Below are 19,539 nucleotides of genomic sequence, written 5' to 3' on the forward strand. Positions count from 1 at the left end.
GGCTTTATGTTTCCAGGAGGTTAATAGGACACAACTGGAATCCCGTAAGTTGTTACCTGCATAACCTGGGCACCACTTTAAGACGTACGCAAGTAACTCCAGGAATATAAGGAAGAAGAGGGAGCGCTTTTGCCTGGCTGCTGGCGCAGTGCCTCTTGCTACTTAGGTGGAGGATAATAAAATAATAACTTATAATAATAATAATTTATTATTTATACCCCACCCACCTGGCTGGGTTTCCCCAGCCACTCTGAGTGGCTCCCAACAGAATATTAAAAACACGGTAAAACACCAAACATTTAAAAACTTCCCTAAACAGGGCTGCTTTCAGATGTCTTCTAAAAGTCTGGTAGTTGTTTATTTCCTTGACATCTGGCGGGAGGGCGCCACCACCGAGAAGGCCCTCTGCCTGGTTCCCTGTAGCTTCACTTCTCGCAGGGAGGGAACCGCCAGAAGGCCCTCAGGAGATGGACCCTGGTGTCCGGGGTGGAGATGCTCCTTCAGGGATACTGGGACGTTTAGGGCTTTGAAGGTCAACACCAACACTTTGAATTGTGCTCGGAAACATCCTGGGAGCCAATGCAGGTCTTTCAGGACCGGTGTTATGTGGTCTCGGCAGCCGCTCCCAGTCCAGCTGCCGCGTTCTGGATTAGTTGCAGTTTCCGGGTCACCTTCCAAGGTGGCCGCACAGAGAGCGCATGGCTGTAGTCCACGTGGGAGATAACCTAAGGCATGAGTAGGCAAACTAAGGCCCGGGGGCTGGATCTGGCCCAATCGCCTTCTCAACCCAGCCCGCGGATGATCCTGGAATCATCGTGCAACAGTTCAATAAAGATCAGGCTTACAAGCTGCTTTGCTTCTCAATATTCTCTGCTTGGCCTCTGTTATTTCCTCCTACCGACAGGGAACCCGCTTAAGGACTCTAGACGGGTTCTTAGATGCCCCATAAGCGAAAAGGAGCAGATTTTTTCTTATGGGTTAAACCACAGAGCCTAGGACTCGCCGATCAGAAGGTTGGCAGTTCGAATCCCCGCAATGACGGGGTGAGCTCCCGTTGCTCAGACCCTGCTCCTGCCAACCTAGCAGTTCGAAAGCAAGTCAAAATGCAAGTAGATAAATAGGTACCGCTCCGGCGGGAAGGTAAACGGCGTTTCCGTGCGCTGCTCTGGTTCAGAAGCGGCTTAGTCCTGCTGGCCACATGACCCGGAAGCTGTACGCCGGCTCCCTCGGCCAGTAAAGCAAGGTGAGCGCCGCAACCCCAGAGTCGGTCACGACTGGACCTAATGGTCAGGGGTCCCTTTACCTTTAAGAGCATGCAAATATGTCCTCTATTTCCTAAATAACTTGTAGGAAAGATCTGCCTGGTCCAGCCTCACGTTTCTCATATTTCATAACCAGATATTACATCTGGAGGTTGCAGAAATGACAAGTTGAAGAGTCGGAGCCTGAGCTAGCTTGCTTTCCTCTTCCCTCCTCTTCCCTCTTTCCTTTTGTGTTGTCTGCTTGACCTCTGTCGTTTCCTCCTACCGACAGGGAAGCCACTTAAGGACTCTAGATGGGATCTTGGATACACCATAAGGGAAAAGGAGCAAGTTCCCCCCCCCCATAACATAATAATAATAATCGCTCCGTTTATCCAGGATGAACAAATTCAATGTGCAAGAGTGACTAATGCACCCATCTCCTCCTGATCTGACACCGACATGGAAGAGGTTAGGGAAGGAGGGAGTGTGTATCACCCACACTAAATGCTAAATGCGGGCACCCAGAGAGGGGTGGGGGGCGGACGGATGGGGTTGCCATGGCAAACAAGACCGAGCGTGGGAGAAAAAGAGGGATTTTGAAAGCAGAGGGGGGGTGGAAAGCGAATAGCTCTGAGGTCATGGGGCCCACAATGCCTGCTGAGGTCTTCTAATAGGGGAGGGGGCGGAATAGATGGAAAGCAGCTTTTTTGGGGGGGGAGGTGTCCCCCCCTGGGCAACGTCCCCCCGCCTCGCTTTTCCCACATCGCATGCAGCCGTTCTCACAACTCCCTTGCGATGAAGACAGATGCGCTCCCTCGGCGGCTGGCCTCGCCGTTGCCGCGGCAACGGGTACCGCGAGGAGCATCTCTCGCTGCAAACATCAGGCTTCTCTGTCTCCCCTTCCAAGAGATTGGGTGCTACCATAACGCCCTGAGCAGCTCAGGTTGGGGAGCCAAGCTAGAAATGTAATGAAATTTCATTTCCATTTTGACATATAATTCAGGTTCCATGCAAGTCGTCAAACTCTGCCAGGAACAATCCGCAGATCTTTTCTTTTAAAAAAACAAAACGTTTTAAAATTAAATTTCAAGAAAGAAGTATTCCACATATACGCTCCAGTAAGTTTTGGGGTTTTTGGGAAACGGGTGGCGCTGTGGGTTAAACCACAGAGCCTAGGACTTGCTGATCAGAAGGTCGGCAGTTTGAATCCCCGCAATGACGGGGTGAGCTCCCGTTGCTCAGTCCCTGCTCCTGCCAACCTAGCAGTTCGAAAGCACGTCAAAGTGCAAGTAGATAAATAGGTACCGCTCCGGCAGGAAGGTAAACCAGTATAGATATCTGAGCCCAAGCGTTATGTATTTTCGCCCTCTGTCCATTGCTGGCATGTGCCCCCCAGGTAGTTAAAAAAGAACCCCCCTCCCGGCCCTTTCTGCAGACAACAGCAAAATATGTGTTTCGTGCAATTTTTTGACATAAAGGCAGCTTATGTTCCTTGCTGGATAGCCCCCTCCAAATCCAGCGAAAGCGTCTTTTTGCAAAGGCTCGTTTATAGTGTAGCAGGAAACCCCTCCCCCAATCAGTTGGTACAAACTTCACACACTTCACACACACTCACACACTACATACGCTACACATCCGTTATAAATTCATAGAAAATCAACCATACATCGGATTTGCACTGTTCCACTTTTATTTTAATCCATGAAGGAAGGACCACAAAATGGGGAAGGTTTGATACAGGGCAGCCATAATCCCTTGAGCATACCAGCACACCCACAGGAGCCCTGCCCAGTTGCTATGCCAACCCTGATGGTCCCAGACAGAAGACCATCAAGATCACAAAGAACTTGCATATGGGAGTGGATTCAGCACAGGCTGGAACAAAGGACAATGATCAGATCTTCCCTCTGGGGGCAGGAAACTGCAAACTCCCCGCTGTCACCTGGAAAGTACTCATGGGGAAGGGGAAAGGGGGAACCAGCCAGGTGACAGGACACTCAGGTTACCACCACAACTCCTCCCTCAACCCCTCCTTTTTGTGATGTATGCATGATGTTTCTGGGGGTGGGGGGCTTGATCTACAGGGTGGCAATTTCAAAAGTCTTTATAAGACCTTGCACACCATTTTTTCTGTGTCTTTCCTCTCTCCTGCAAGTGAGGGGAGCACCCTGTTGCAACAGTTCAATGAAGGCCAAGCCTACAGGCTGCTGTTTTGCTCCAAGTTATCCTGGTTGGTGTCTTTGTTTTTGTCCAAGGGAGCCCTCAGATTTTTCTGTTAACAATAGCTCCCCCAAAAAACACTTGATGCGCTTTCTATGGCAACAGAGGACTTTGCTGTACCGGGAAAGAGCTTGCTGGGAGAGAGAGAGAGAAAAAAAAACATAGACATGAATACAATATCCAGCCCCCCACTCCCTTTGTGCTTTTTCCCACTGGGGTTGCTATAGAGACCCCTGCAATGTGGCCGAAGGCACAATCGCTCCAGACATCTGATAATTAACATTTCATTGCCATGCAGGGATAGTTTAAAAAAAAAATCTTAAAATTGCAGGACATTCAATTTTTTATTTTAATGGAGAGGGGGTATTTTGCTTGTTTGCAAAAATGCGTTTTGCATGCACCCGAGAACCAAGGGCTGAATTACAACCTTCTTCTTTGGCGATCCCTCGTAGCAGAGTAAGATTGTCTTCCATAAACATGGTTTTAACAGCGAGTCCATGAGCGACTGTGGAGGCCAATTCTGGATCCCCATGTCCTTCCACAGTGGGGACATTGGTTTCCGGGTGGGAGTTGATCCCGGTGAGGGTTTGCCAAGCGTGCCTTCCTCTTGGCACGTTTCTCCCTCGCGTCCTGAGTTCGAGTGTCTTCAAAGCCCAGGACACCTTTGGGAAAGGCTGTTCTCCAATTACAGCGCTCGCAGGCTAGTGTTTCCCAATTGTCGGTGTTTACACTACATTTTTAAAGATTTGCCTTGAGACAGTCTTTAAACCAACCGTGCTGTCTGCTTGTGAAACATGGACCGCTTATAAGCGCCATCTCCGACTCCTTGAAAGATTCCATCAACGGTGTCTCTGAAATATTTTCCACATCACCTGGGAAGACAGGCGAACAAACGCCAGTGTACTGGAAGAATCAAAGATCACCAGTGTTGAAGCAATGATTCTTCAACATCAACTTCATCAGACTGGTCATGTTGTGCAGGTGCCCGATTATCGTCTTCCAAAGCAACTCCTCTATTCCAAACTTAAAAATGGAAAGTGTAATGCTGGTTGCCAACAAAAGAGGTATAAAGACTGTCTCAAGGCAAATCTTAAAAAATGTAGTATAAGGCAAATTGATGGACAGGGTTAATACTGATGTGCTACAGCCAACTTTTCCCCATTGAAAGTTGTCTCACTATCGTATAGCACCTTTCCCTCTTCACCACCAGAAATTTTTAAAAAAGAGATGTGTTTAAGACTTTCAGAGTTCCCCCCATCGCCAGGGAAGAATGGAAATAAATAATAATAATAATAATAATAATAATAATAATAATAATAGGTGCATAAAATGGGAGGCAGCTGGAATTATATTAGGAGGAAGGGGAGTTGAGCATAAAACAAAAGAGAACGGAAAAAAAGGCACAATAATAAAAGTAGGAAAGAAACAGAAGCAAAGAATACAGAAGACATTTATTGAGAGCCAAAATAAAAAGAAGTACAGATAAGCCAATCGACTGCTTTCTACAATCCAAACAAGAAAAATAAGTAATGGGCTAGAGAAGAAAAGGTACTACGTTCAGTATAGAATAGTTTTAATTTCTTTTTTTGTTTTCTTTTTTTGCATTACATTTTTTCCCCTCGTGAGCCAGGCGATGGAATTTCTGACACGAATGGTAAGCCCTCCCCTTCCCCAGCCCCCAATACTGAACCTGTAATAAGCTGGTTATCAAAATATACATCTGTTTTACCAAAAAACTTGGGTTCTGCTGCCCCCTCATGTCTTACAACAGGTATAAAAAATTATAAATATTTACACCTTTTTTTCCTCATTACTCACATTTACATGCAAAAAAACACAGGATCGAAAAGGAGAAAGGGAAGGGGGGAAAAAGGAAAGATGAAACCCCCTTCTCTCCCCCCCGCCCGGCAACCTAGTTAAACTGCTATATGCCTGTGTGCGTCTGAAAACATACCAACTCAACACACGCGGATATAGAAGTCCTCAAAGGTTTGCTGACTGATTCTTAAGCTACTTCTTAAAAAGAAAAAAGAAAAAACACGTCAGCAGGGGGAGAGGGGTTGTGATGTCCGAGCGGCCCCCACAAGACGCAAAGGACGCTTTTTAAAACATAAAAACGGCACTCGAGATTGCTCTTAACCAAGGTTAGCATTTAAAGTGGTACTTTTGCTGGGCGCCGCTGGGGGGGGGGGTGCCTCGCCGCGTGGTCCAGCGGTGGCCCCCTTCTTCCTAAATCAACCGTGGGGGGGGCACGCAGCGACGGACCTCCACGCCGCGCTAAACGAGCCGCCCCAGCCCAGACCCCTCTTCCCCCCTCCGGAGCCCGTTGCCTTTAGAGCTGGGCGAAGGGGGTGGCGCGCTACGTTTCTCAACCCGGAGAGCAGCTGCTGACTTTGCTGGGAAGGCCGGCGGGCGCCCTTGACGCCCGCTACAGATCGGGGGGCAAGCAGGCAGGGGAGACGGCCGCCCGCCAAATCAAACAGCCCCCTGCCTCTTCCCAAAATATGCACAAAAGGCAGAAGGCGATGTGCCCAGGGTCAGCCGAGAAAGTGAGGGCCGCCCGACGGCTTCGGATCGGCCCTCGCCGCTGGCGCGAGATTCTTTTCCGCGGATGGCGTGATTGTGAGCCCCGGGGAGGTCTGCCAGCCAAGAGGCTCCCCCCCCCCCTTTACGCGGGCGACCCAAGGACAAATCCTGACTCAAAAAGACATCCATACACACCTCCAGCATAGATTGCATCCCCGTGATACTGGGATGGATATATAGATTATTAAAAAAAGAAGATTTAAGACTTTTTTTCTTTCTTTTCCAAAACCCACAGTGACAAAAGGGGGGAAAAAGCAAGTCGTCCAACAGATCCCGCAAAGCAGGGAACGCGGGCGACTTGAGAGACAACACCACATACGTCGAAGAGAAGGAAAAAAAAAAAAAACGAACAACAACTTTGGTCCACAATTTGAGGAACTATAACCCTGATATTAAGTAGAAAGATTCTGGTTATCTTAAAATCTCACATGAGCCGAGAGGGAAATGTAAGGCAACATCGGAATATAAAGAAGGCAATATATCAACCCGGGAAAGTTGGAGGTCACAGAAGAATTGTGTTTTTAGGTACTATCTTGGTGCAGAGGAAGAAAGCAATTTGCATTTCTTTAAATAATATAGATAAGCTTGGATTATTACAGCAAGATGACTCCTTTTAAATGTGGGTCCTTTCCTTCTCTCGAATTTGCTACTTTAAATACTTTTTCAAAGTACAACGTTAATCTTCGGAAACGACTTCATCTCGATAAAACTAAAATTATGTGCTAGTTGGGGTTTTTTTTTCCAGCTTACGAACGAAGAAAAAAAAATATTACAAGAGTACAGGATACATGGGTAATAGAAAGAGCAGGTTTAGATATATTTATACCATCTATATAAAAAAAAGTTTACGCTATTGCATTTTGCATATATAGATATATATGTATGAATTAATTAGAATATTTGGTCAACTGGAAATATTGCTAGGCAAAGGTAAGACTGCATCGTAGAACAAAATTATAGTAAGAAAGGGGTTAAAACAAGAAGCTGAAACTACTAATAGTTTGAGATCGGAGATATATGCTGGTGGTTAAAGGGTGAAATCGAGGTTACAAAGGAATCTTAAACCAACCCTTTCGGGACGAGCCCCAAATTAAGATTCTGAACACAGATCTGGAGAAGCTGGCTGCTCCGGTTTAACTAATTTACAGTTTCCGCAGCTTTGGGGAATACTTAATGCGAAAAGGGGAACCCCCTTTTCGCTGAAACGCTGACTGACGGGGCAAAGGACGGCCCCCAAAATTCAAGCACAAATACATTATCGGCCCGATTTTGCGAACTTTGCAGGCTGGAGGAAACCCAACGCAATCTGCGAGTTAAGATACGTTCTACGCAGAGATATATTAGAGGAAGGTGATGCTTTATCCGCCACCCACCCCCCTCTTGGCGACTTTTAAGAATTTTCGCAATGGCTGCTGTCCCCCCCCCCCTTTATTTTTACAGAAAAAGCTTCTAAGGCACAGGATGCTGGATGCAAGGCTTCGGGGAAAGGGCTCCCCCCCCCCAACAAAGGAAGGCATCTGTGTTCAGGGAAAAATTGTATTTTAAGAAAGGGTCAGGCTCGAGATAAAAGGCATTGCTGTGAAGCTGGTAAGCTTTCTGGGAATGGGTGGGTTTTCGTTATTTTCTTAAGAGGGGGGAGAAACTCCCAGAGAGGCTTCTAACCAAGAACTGTAAACTTCTAAGTTTATGGTTTGTTGGGTTTTCTTGGTCAAATCTATATATAGTCAAACCCCACTCACTGCAAGAAAGGTTATAGCGACGTGAATTAAGAACTTGCACTTTTCTTTTTATAAAAAGGAACACCCGGTAAACTGTTTTATCTTTAAAAAAATAAAATCTGTTGTCTTTTTAAGGTCACTTTAGCTGCAATCTCAATCTCTCTCTCTTTAAAGTGGCTTCTTATTTTGTTTCTGGAATGACGGAAGTTGTCCCACCCCCATGCCGGTGGCCCAGCCCTTGGGGGAAAAAGGACGCCGAGGCCACGGGGAAGGGTGGCGACGGCGCTGGCTTGTTTTGTTTTGTTTCTCAGTCAGGGTCCATATTCTGCCGCGCGGGCGCCTCCGGAAAACCCCCGCCTAGATGGTGGACTTCGAGAAGGAGACGCGCAAGTGGTGGTTCTCGCCCAGGTCGTGGTTGTGGAGGTCGATGAGCGACTGGATGGCCTCGTCGACAGAGCTCATTTGGATGAGAGCCATCTTGCGGTCTTTCCTGCCCGGGGAAACAAAAGCGTTCTGGCTCAGAGAAGGGGAGCGCGCACACAGAGACCACACGTGAGATACATGTTCCAAGTTCAAGGTCAAGGAAGAGAGAGGGGGCAGGAACTGGCAATCCCGGGGGTGGGGTGGGGCTGGATGACCTTTGGGGGTCCCTTTCCAATTCTCCAACCCTACGGCAAACATCGGAGAGGGAAGGCTGGCCGTTTAGCGGGCTGCCTCACCCCGGGGCAAGCCACTCCATTTCAGCTTTTGTGATCTGGACCAAAACCAAGGATGAATTTGAAATGTGCCCCGAATCAGATCGGGGAAACAATGAACTAGGGGAACGTTGGCAATCAGGTATGGGCAACCCATCAAAAAGTATTTTCCGTGCCACTGTGTTGCGGCTCCTTCCCTCTGAGGTGTGGGGGAAAGAAGGAGCCTGCATTCTGAATAACGCTGTAACTAGAGACCCGCAGGCAACTGGCCCATGTCAGGAAAAGGGAAGACATTTCAGAGCCCTGCTCTTAGAGGGCAATCTGCCTGGGCTCCAGGACTGCATCTTAAATTTCTGATGCCAAGCTCATCCGCCCAATGCAACACAGTAGAGTAGCTACCAGCGGCAGCTTCTGCAAGGCAACGGGGATCCACACTTACTGGAAGAATTTGAAGCCTTTCACCATCCCGCCGTTACTGGAGAACAGCAGCTTGAGGTCGTCTTCGATTATCGAAGGCCTGTGGGAACAGAAAGAGAATATGATTATGCTAAGGTCCAGGCTCTGGAGTCGCTTCACACATTCAAAGGGCCCAATTCAACAACCTCTGGAAAAATCAACATGAAATTCACTGCTTGCTTCACATTGAGATATTAGGTCCTGATATACTAAAGAAAGTCTCCCAAAGCAACTCCCCTATTCCGAACTTAAAAATGAAAAGCGGAATGCTGGTGGTTGACAAAAGAGGTTCAAAGACTCTCTCAAGGGAAATCTTTAAAAATGTAGTATAAACACCGACAATTGGGAGACAGTGGCCTGCGAGCACTCCAGTTGGAGAACAGCCTTGACCAAAGGTGTCGGGGGCTTTGAAGACACTCGAACTCAGGACGCGAGGGAGAAACGTGCTAAGAGGAAGGCACGCTTGGCAAACCCTCACCGGGATCAACTCCCGCCCGCAAACCAATGTCCCCGCCATGGAAGGACGTGTGGATCCAGAATTGGCCCCCACAGTCACTTCCGGACTCACTGTTAAAACCGTATTTATGGAAGACAACCTTACTCGGCTACGAGGGATCGCCAAAGACGTCGACTTACGGAATATTGGAGAGGTGGAGGGTGGCGGAAGGGGGGAAAATGTTTTGGAAGTTCTTGGAGCCTGGCTTCTTGAAACGGTGGAGGGGAGAGTTGCCGTAGTCCTTGGTCAGCCCCTGGTCTTCCTGCCCTTCGCGGGGCAATTGTACTGTCTGGTGCTTTGACAGAGTGATGCGGATGGGCTTTCCATGAAGCTTTTGACCATTGAGGTGGCTCATGGCTGGAGAGAGAGAGAGTGTATGTTAAGGAAATGATGGGGCTATATCCATGTTCGTAGGGCAGAGCAGACCCAGATGTGCCCCACAAAAGGTTTTTTTTGGGGGGAGGCAAGAGGAAACACTGGAGAAACACCCCAACCCCAGGTGCTGATCGTAAGCTAGAGAAACCAATAGTCTGGCTTTGCGGAAATGCCCAGGGGCAGAGGAACGGAAGGTGGTGGTTTTTTTCGCTCTATAAGACGCACCTAGTTTTTGGAGGAGGAAAACAAGAGAAAAAAATATTCTGAATCTCAGAAGCCAGAACAGCAAGAGGGATCGCTGCGCAGCGAAAGCAGCAATCCCTCTTGCTGTTCTGGCTTCTGGGATAACTGCGCAGCCTGTATTCGCTCCATAAGACGCACACACATCTCCCCTTACTTTTTAGGAGGGGAAAACTGAGTCTTATAGAGCAAAAAATACGGTAACTCTTACTCACAGCAGACCCACTGAGATAAATGGACCAAAACTGGTTAGGAACATTAATCTCGGTGGGTCTGCTGCAAGCAACGGTTAGCTCCTTGCAACCCAAACTCCACTGTGTCCCAAAACCAATGGGGAGGTGGCACTGGGGGCTCTGTGGGAAAAGGCAGAAATCGCCTCCCGACTTTCCCAAATGCAAAACCCTGCTGCTTCTCAGTCCCTCCTGAGGATGGAAGGAGCCCTTCCAGTTGCAGGACAGCAACTCTGGATCCAACCCCTTTGCATTGGCTGGAGCGATTTTACCCTACACACGGACCCCTAAATCTTCAGTATGTATCTACAGGAGCCGGGCAAAAACAATTCTCCTCAACCAGACATTTGGCTGATTCCATGGCCTTTTCGATCTATCTGTTGCAGGGGATGGGGGCTACTGTTTTCTTATTGTTTTGCTATCTATTCGGTGGTTTCACAATTGTGTTCTTATGTTGTGAAGCATCCTGCGATCCTCAGATGAACGGGCAGGACAGTGGTACCTTGGTTCTCGAACGTAATCCGTTCCAGGAGTCCATTCGACTCCTGAAACCGTTCGAAAACGAAGGCATGGCTTCCGAAAAACAGTTGCAAACCAGAACACTTGCTTCCGGGTCTGCGGCCTTCGGGAGCCGATTTGTACAGGAGTCAAGCCTGTTCGAGGACCAAGGTACCACTGTATACAAATTTAATAAACAACAACACAAAAGGCAGCTCCCTTTGTTAGATACTATTCCCCAACGTTCAGAGAAGAGGGGATTAATTAATAATAATAATAATAACAATAATTTTATTATTTACCCAGCTGGGCTTGATTGCCATCTGCCATTTGAACCAAGGCGTTTTCTTTCTTATTGAACAAGATCTTCACTCTTTGCACATCACCATACACGCCTTGGGAGGAAGCAAGGGGAGAGGGGGCGGTGGTGAAAAAAAAGGAGGTTATCAAGGAAGAAATCCGCTTGCCTCTAGCCCAAAATCCAATCAAGGCACTTCCAAACCCCCCACCACTGCTCTCACTCCCGCTCGAAAGTTGGGGTTTGTTCTGCTCAGCAGCAGAAAAAAAGTGGAACGATCTTTAGGTGAAGTTATAAAACACACGTTTTATCTTTGGGGGGGGGATGCCCCCATAAAGTCACCCGTGGAGCCTGGAGGGGCAATCTGCACATGCTCTCTCTTCCTGACCCAACGAAACAGGCATGCAAAGCAATCAAAACCATGCACGATGATGTACGAAACAAAAAAAATATGATTTAAAAACCGGGGGAAAAAACTAAAGCTAGGGTAACGCAAATAATAAAAAGCATCCGATCGAAACGGCAAAACCCGCCCGCCGCCCCTTCCCCACCCCCCGCCGAAAAACAAAACCTCAAAGTGAAATAATAACAATTTTTTAAAAAAACAAAGATAATAAAAAAAGTGTGAATGATAACGTACCGAAAAGAATAAAGAGGCATTGGGGTGTAACTCTCTTTAGAGAACAGCAGAGGCAAGGCAGCGGAGAGACAGGGAAGAGGTAAGGAATCGGAGGGGAGAGCGGAGGTTGCGTAAATCGTCGACAACGAAGGAAAGGTAGAATCCCCGCAGGAAATGGCGAAATTGGTTGATGGATGATGAAGTTTTCAAGATGGTTAATATTGAAGGGCAGGTTGGTTTCCGAAGAGCAGGAAGGTTTTTTTTTTTTTTTTTTGGTTTGGTTTTGGTTTGAGGGGGGTATTTTTTTTTAAAAAAAAATAAATATATATAAAAAATATATTTGTTTCAAGCAACAACAGGAAGCAGAAGTACCGTGCAGTCAGTTGGCAAAGAAATTCCGGATCGGGGAGAAGGGGGGAAAAAATAATAATAATTGAGGGATGGGGTGGAGAGAAAAGAAAAAAAGTAGCAAAAAACATAGGTCAGTAAATACATAAAAGAAATATGTAGTGTTCCATCAGTAAAAGATTTATAGATTTCTAAAAACGTACAATACTTCGGTTTTACAGAGGAAAAACTAGTTAATAGGTTGTGGTTGGTTGGTTTTTGGTTTTTTTTGTTTAAACCTAGTGGAACACAACAGTAAAAAGAAGAGCACTTTACTTAAGTAAGGTATAACTAAGAGGGAGAGGCAGTATTGCAACAGAGGGATTCACAGGCAAGAGGGCAAACTCCGGATCGTGACCACATATAACAGTCACGTGGGGTGACGAGGGAGGCAGGAGTTTGAAAGGGTCCGGGTCAGCCTCCAGGACACAAGTATGTTTCCGAGCACAATTCAAAGTGTTGGTGCTGACCTTGAAAGCCCTAAACGGCCTCGGTCCAGTATCCCTGAAGGAGCGTCTCCACCCCGGACACCGGGGTCCATCTCCTGAGGGCCTTCTAGCGGTTCCCTCCCTGCAAGAAGCGAGGTTACAGGGAACCAGGCAGAGGACCTTCTCTGTGGTGGCTCCCGGCCCGTGGAATGCCCTGCCACCAGATGTCAAAGAGAACAACAACTACCAGACTTTTAGAAGACATCTGAAGGCAGCCCCGTTTAGGGAAGCTTTTAATGCTTAATAGGTTATTGTGTTTTAATATTCTGTTGGAAGCTGCCCAGAGTGGCTGGGGAAACCCAGCCAGATGGGCGGGATATAAATTATTATTATTCCCCAGATGTTGCCAGGTTGTACGCCAACCACCCCTGGAGACTTGGCCAAACTGACTGGGGACGATGGGAGGACCCTTGGGCCACAGCATCTGGGGGACGCCACAAAAGGCCTGCCCCACTGAACCCCTTCAGTATGGCAGGCTGCGATGATGGAGAAGGCCTGAGTTCAGCATTCCTCCTAAGCCAGGGAGTGTTGCCTGGTGGAGCTCGCGTTTCCCCCGAGCGCAACTGAGCTTTCCCCCCTTCTGCTTACAAAAAGGTTCCCCGACTCGCCACCAACTTGCTAAGCCGAGAAACTCCAGCGTAGGAACCGATCAAGGTTTGGAGAGAAGGGTCTGCGTGCTCCGTGGACTAGCCACCTGTCAGATCGATACTGGTGGGTCCTGGTGGTGGGGAACGCGAGGATTCCCTCTGGAGAATACTGCCTCTCCAAAACAGTATGCACAGATTAAGTTTCTACAACACTGATTATACAAGCAATGGAAAAAATAAAAAGGTCGAGGAGACGTTAGTTCACAGCTTCACTACAGGTATCGAGGTTTTTAGCCCAAAAGGAGAGAAGCTGGATGGATGAGGGAGCGTCGAAGGAACATACACGCAAGAGGCGCGAGGAGCTGCTCAGCAATTCGCCTAAGGGACAGACAAAACCACTGGGGCATTTTAAGAGAACGTGGCGGCCATGTTTTGAGACTGGAGGTGCAGAGTTTAGCAGGCAACGACACAGCCGACGGCTGTGCTTGCATGGGCTTCCTGGGAAACAACTGCGGCACAAAAAAGGGGCAGGTGCGTTCAGATTCTGTAACTCCTTCTCCTCTCCCTAAAGACTCTCAAAACTCCACTAATGGCTTGCAGTTTTACTGCTTAATATGTTTTAACCCACCGCCCTGCTTTTCCCGTGATTTATACTATAACGGCCCTTTGGTTACAAGCAGCAAGAATGCGGCTAGGTCCCTTGCATGCTCCTCCTAGCCAATGTTGTTTCCAACAGGCTCAAGAATTCAAGGATCTATTTGGGAGCTCAACGCTGCGCCTCTCTCTGGTCTGTCAATTCAGGGGAGCTACTCAAGGCCAAACACCCCTCCATGCCTTCTTTTGCTAGTCATTGAGGAGAGGGGTTTCTGGTTGCCAGGGTTCAAAGGCCCATCAGGCTGAAGACTAAGGCTTAGTTCCAGTTTTTGTGACAATCTGCGTAAAAAGGTAAAGAGACCCCTGACCATTAGGTCCAGTCGTGGCCGACTCTGGGGTTGCGGCGCTCATCTCGCTTTACTGGCCGAGGGAGCCGGCGTACAGCTTCCGGGTCATGTGGCCAGCAGGACTAAGCCGCTTCTGGCGAACCAGAGCAGTGCATGGAAATGCCATTTACCTTCCCGCCGCAGTGGTACCTATTTATCTACTTGCACTTTGACGTGCTTTCGAACTGCTAGGTTGGCAGACGTAGGGACCGAGCAACGGGAGCTCACCCTGTCGCGGGGATTCAAACCGCCGACCTTCTGATCGGCAAGCCCTAGGCTCTGTGGCTTAACTCACAGAGCCACCCGCGTCCCACTGAAATCTGGGGCACGACTAACTCACGCCCATTTGGAAAGGAAGGACTGGCTTGTTTATGAGCGCCACATAATTCCAACTCTACAATTCCAGGATAATGTCCGCTTTGCACCTGTTAAGAAACCGGAACTCCCTCACTACTACAAGTTCCCTGAATCGCTTTGGGGCATCTCCTAAAAACCTTTTTTGTTTAGGCGAAAGCTTACACATTAAGTTGATGCTCATTTTAATCTGTAATGTCGCCTTAGAAAGAATACTATCAGCTGTCGATTTTCACAGAACTGTAGAGTTGGAAGAGACACCCCCCTTGCAATGCAGGAATTTTATCCATTTTGCTTTTTCATGAACCTGTTTTCAAAGCTGATTTTTATTGAAAATTGGGAGCAAGAATTGCTGGCAGCACCTCATGCTCTGAAAAAAGCAGTTATAGTGGACAGAAAAAGACATAGCGAAACAGATTGAGATTGGTTATTTTCCTATTAAGTTTTTTTTTTTAATTTTATAGTGGTTCTCTCATCCATGTCTCTGCTTTGGAGCTTCTGAAACAACCAAGATAAGCAGAAATCCAAGATTCTGGCCACAGCCTTGTCAGTTTCAAGCACCGGGGGGGGGGGGGGGGGCTCAAGCAATGTACACAACACATTGCAATAACACCTGAATGCAATTTCACAGAAACCCACTTCAAAGGCAAAGTGGGTCTCTGCTGAATTGCATCCTTTTTTTACACAGAAAATACCAGGCTTCGTTTTTTTTGTTTGCCTCGAGAGCCTCAGTTTGCAAGGCAGCCAAATGTTCCAACTCAAAAAAGGGGAAAGGGGGTGGGAATGTTAAAATGGAACTTAAAAATGTTTTAAAGTTAAGGAGCAAAAATTAAGTAAGGCACAACAACACCAGCAACTTTAAAGGAATTTCGGTCAAAGGTGGGAATGTACCAATGCATGACAAAGGAAATATATAACTTGCAAAAGGTAAAATGAAGCTAAAGCTGGCAAGGGGAGGGGAGGGCAAGGAATTAAAGACACCCATGAAGGGGAACAGAAGCCACATCGTCACTCCAACTGAAGAGTTCTTAAAAAGTCATGACATGCCAAAGGGAGAAACCAAAGGGGAGGGTCTGGGCTACTGTGAGGTCGACCCAAGTAGAGACAAAAGCTTAGCGGGAGATTTCACATTCTGAATTTTTCGCTGTTGGGAGTGAGAGCAGACCAGCTAAACCTTTGCGCTTGGTAAGGCAAGGAAGAGGGCAAATGGTTTATAAAGGCTTCCACCTGTGTCTCTTTTAAGTCAGGGATGGGGAACCTCTGGCAATAGGAATTGGGGGTCCAGCAATGTCTGGGGAGCGGCAGCTTCACCCCCCTTCTTGCTTTAAGTCACCCACTTAAGAATTACACCGGGCTGCCCGTTCATTCCCCCCTCATTTTATCGCATTCCAGTTCAGAGAAAGGAAAGGTGTTTGGCACTGTGACGCTTCAGCGTTAAAGTATTTCGTGAGAAGCGACTGGAGAGATAGGCGAGAGCAGAAAGTAACTGGAAGAAGCAAAAGTAAATAATAATATAGATATATATATATATGAGATATTAAAGTTGGACAGAAGAAGATTTATTACAAGGCTTCCACTAACCTCGGCGTTCAAATTGCTAACCAGCAGAACGGAGTTCCCAGCCCCGGAAAGGCCGGGAATTGCAATCCGCCCTGCGGCTGCTGCGGCGGCCGCTGCTGAAGGGATACCCAAAGGAGCTAGAGCTCCGTGTACATTGGGGACTGAGAGGCCTGGAAAAATTAAAGCGTATTAACCAGTGAATGGAAGTCCACAGCGCATCCTCGGCCGACTCGCCGTGGGGCTGACCCACGGTGCTTCTTTGGAGAGAGGGGGTTTGCGTCTCGGTGCCCCCATCCTCCCTCAACGCAAAGGGCCACAGAGCCTCTCCAGTTCTGGCATTTGTGCTCTCGGGCTTCTGGCAAGAGTTAGGGGTGGGGAAAGGCATTTTTCTCTCTCCTTGGGTGCTGGGGGGGGGGGGGCAACCAGACAAGCTCTAGGTGTGTCTGGTTTTCGAACCGGATTCGGCAACATTCCATGGGTTTATCTAAAGCAAAAAATTCCACCACTGGGGAGAGAAGCAGGGGAAAGGGGGGGTGCGACACACACAAAAAGCGGTGCATTCCTAAGGGGTCCTTCCACCAATGCATGCCTGGAAGTGCCTCATTCAGTCGGATCATGCACATACCAAACCACAGCTGTGTGCATTCCAGGCACTTTAAAAATATATATATGCACATATATATTCTACAAGGGTTTCGTTTTCAGAAGGGGGCCTTTCAAAAGCAGGCGTCTGAACGCCAGCGTATTTGAAAAGCCCCCTTGCGTGTTACCACTCATCAAAATTCCTCGCTCGAAACACACACGTTTTACCTCTTGTACGCCACAGCACACAAATAAAGAGGAGGGGTGGTTGGTTCTGCCATTTTCCCATGGGATTACACCACGGGCAGGGAGACAGAGGTACAGGGGCCGAGCATTCTCAATATATGAGCCCCGTCACACGAACACCGCCCCCCAACTGCTGTTATTTGCAGCAAGCTTCAGAAACAAAGAATCTCACCCGAGATTGCTATAGGGAGGCCTGCCTAGACACTTAGACCAACTGCGGCTAGGGTCCTTACCCCAAAAGCAGCAGTGAATCTCAGGACGGTCTGTGATCCTTCCCACCCTCCAAAATTCTCCCCTTGGTAACCCCGTAAAGTGCTTCGTCCAAACTTCCTTGGGCCAAATATCTGTTTGCTGCTGCAACTGTGCTATTGTACAAAAGCCGAGCCCTTAGTGGTCGGCAGAGTACGGGCAGGATCGTACCCACGAGGACGTTGGCACGCTTGGGGGAAATCTCCCAGATTTTGCAAGTAGTACAAAAAGGACTTTTGGGAAATAGCTGGAGCCTCTGTCTATGGAATGCTGAGCATCTGTTGGGGAAACAAATACAGATTTTTTTTTTGGGGGGGGAATATCCTGGAAGGGGGGGCAATGCTAGCTGGCACCCCTAAAAAGGAACACTCCATGCCACAGCATTTTGCCCTGGCTTCCCCCACAGCTTCCTTAGCTTTTCAAGTTATATACAAAACCCGTTTGCCTTGAGCGTAATTCTAGCTATCTCTTCTTGCTCATTTTGGATGCCCGCTTAGGTATTCACTGGGCTTAAGTATTCACTTAAGTATTCGCCCAGAGTGGCTGGGGAAACTCAGCCAGATGGGCGGGGTATAAATAATAAATTATTATAATTATTATTATTACTTCTGTGCGGTTCCTACCTCCCTCCTCTTTGTGAGATCAGCGTTGGGACGTTAAAAAGAGAGGAAACCAGCCCTAATAACCAAAGAGGAAATTTGTCCCACAGGGATCTTCAAGGATGACAATTATTATTTTTTTTAAAAAAACCCAGGGGCTCAAATGCCGAAACTCCAAGGTCTGCCTAACGCAGATTATGCCCAAGGACTTCGTAATCTCTTCCTTTCCTCAGCTCCCCAGACGGGTCGCCCCTGATCTGCTGGCTGCATTTTGGAGTCTTACAGACCATAAGGGTGAAGGGGAAGGAGGTGCCGGCGTCTGTACGGCAGAACCGTGCGAGTGGCGTTTGGGAAAAGGCAGCAGCCTCAAAAAGGAACAGTACCTGCAGCTTGAGGAATCGCAAAAGCGGGCGGGAAGCCGGCCCCTGTGTAAGGAGAGGCAGAAATGATCCCTGGAGCACCTACAAAAAATAAAAAGAACAAACAAGGGGACCTGTTATTTAGATTTAGTACAGATGCGTACATCAGAAAGGGGCAGCAAGAATGATGTCACAGCCTTACAAAGCAGCAGTCTGTAAACGTCATGCAAGCTAAAGGGGGAAACTGCGCCCCCACCATCAGTTCTGGGTGCCTTCCTTGGAGATCCAACAAAACGATCCTTGTCTCAAGGGGCCAGAGGTTAGCCACCCCTGCTGTGAAACACTCAAGGTATCTTCATGAGAGGGAACAGAAAGGGGTTGCTTCTTTGCTGTCTTGTGGTGGTGATCTTTCATCTAGTAGTGGTGCCTTTTCACCACTTAATTTTTTTGCTAGTTCTCAGATGGCAGAAGCTAAGCTACACGTGTTTAGGTAGCACAGGAAACAACAGTTTGCAACTCACTCTCCCGCACTGAGCGTACCCACAACTTTACTTATACAAAGCTAAGGCAGATACATTTTGCATCTGCCTCACTAAACAAACAATCTTCTTTCTGAGCAAACATGGAGTTTTAATCACAGTCGTACCCTGGAAGTTAAACGGAATCCATTCCGGAAGTCCGTTCGACTTCCAAAACGTTTGGAAACCAAAGCGCGGCTTCCGATTGGCTGCAGGAAACTCCTGCAGCCAATCGGAAGCCCCGTCAGACGTTCGGCTTTCAAAAATAGTTCGCAAACCGGAACAGTCACTTCTGGGTCTGCGGCGTTTGGGAGTCAAAACGTTCGAGAACTAAGCTGTTCGAAGACCAAGGTACGACTGTATTCCTAGAATTCTGCCCACCCTAGTGTCAAAAATTAAAGGACGTTTTGCATTAGAGGGTCATGCTTCCTGTAAGATCTATTTTGTTGGCTGCCATGAGATTAGGATACTGGACAAATCCAGCAGGACTCGGTTCTTCCAAGCCAGACACATAAAGGGAACTTGCAGCCACTGTCACTCTTCATGCTTTGCTATGGCGATGACACCCTACAACCACCCTGTAAGGTAGGCCATTACTACTGCTACTATGACAGGCAGAGAGAAAGGGACTGAAGCTGAGGGCAGCTTGCCCAGCCTCTGAATCTACAGCTGAGGGGAGCTTTGGAAAACTCTTCCCAGTTCACAGCATGTTTCCGAAGCCAATCCTCACCCCCATCACACACCCCAACCCGCCCCTCACCAAAAGCAGCTGCCATGGTCTGGTCGAGAGAGGGCTGGCTGTCTCCAGAAGGCAGATCTGGCCGGGTATAGTCCCTGCTCTTGTCGTTGTTGTATTTCACGTTGAGGCTGGTGAGCTTTGAGAAGTCGATGCGGAGTGTGCAGCAGGCGTTGTAGATGTTTTGTCCGTCGAGAGACTGGGGGGGGGGGGGGACGA

General features: G+C 48.0%; 2 protein-coding genes across 3 annotated transcripts in view; both read right to left on the reverse strand.

Annotated features, from left to right (window-relative positions):
* Positions 1-4,896: 4,896 nt before the first annotated feature.
* The window catches only part of PTBP1 (polypyrimidine tract binding protein 1), a 41,765-nt gene continuing 27,122 nt past the window's right edge, over positions 4,897-19,539 (reverse strand). For both annotated transcript variants that reach the window (XM_083594626.1, XM_083594625.1), the window contains 8 exons: positions 19,345-19,519; positions 18,091-18,168; positions 16,053-16,201; positions 11,697-11,730; positions 11,061-11,153; positions 9,556-9,772; positions 8,903-8,980; positions 4,897-8,258 (listed from right to left, as the gene is read on the reverse strand). In XM_083594626.1, the coding sequence (XP_083450752.1) occupies positions 8,126-8,258; positions 8,903-8,980; positions 9,556-9,772; positions 11,061-11,153; positions 11,697-11,730; positions 16,053-16,201; positions 18,091-18,168; positions 19,345-19,519 (957 nt within the window). In that variant the 3' untranslated portion in view covers positions 4,897-8,125. The remainder of the gene's footprint in view (positions 8,259-8,902; positions 8,981-9,555; positions 9,773-11,060; positions 11,154-11,696; positions 11,731-16,052; positions 16,202-18,090; positions 18,169-19,344; positions 19,520-19,539) is intronic.
* MISP (mitotic spindle positioning) overlaps positions 11,991-19,539 on the reverse strand; it is a 58,391-nt gene continuing 50,842 nt past the window's right edge. Inside the window, exon 6 of the transcript XR_014543327.1 lies at positions 11,991-12,532. The gene's annotated coding sequence lies outside the window, so the exon portion shown is untranslated. The remainder of the gene's footprint in view (positions 12,533-19,539) is intronic.

The sequence above is a fragment of the Podarcis filfolensis genome, assembly GCF_964270895.1.
Source record: "Podarcis filfolensis genome assembly, chromosome: 18".
NCBI classification, from domain to species: domain Eukaryota; kingdom Metazoa; phylum Chordata; class Lepidosauria; order Squamata; family Lacertidae; genus Podarcis; species Podarcis filfolensis.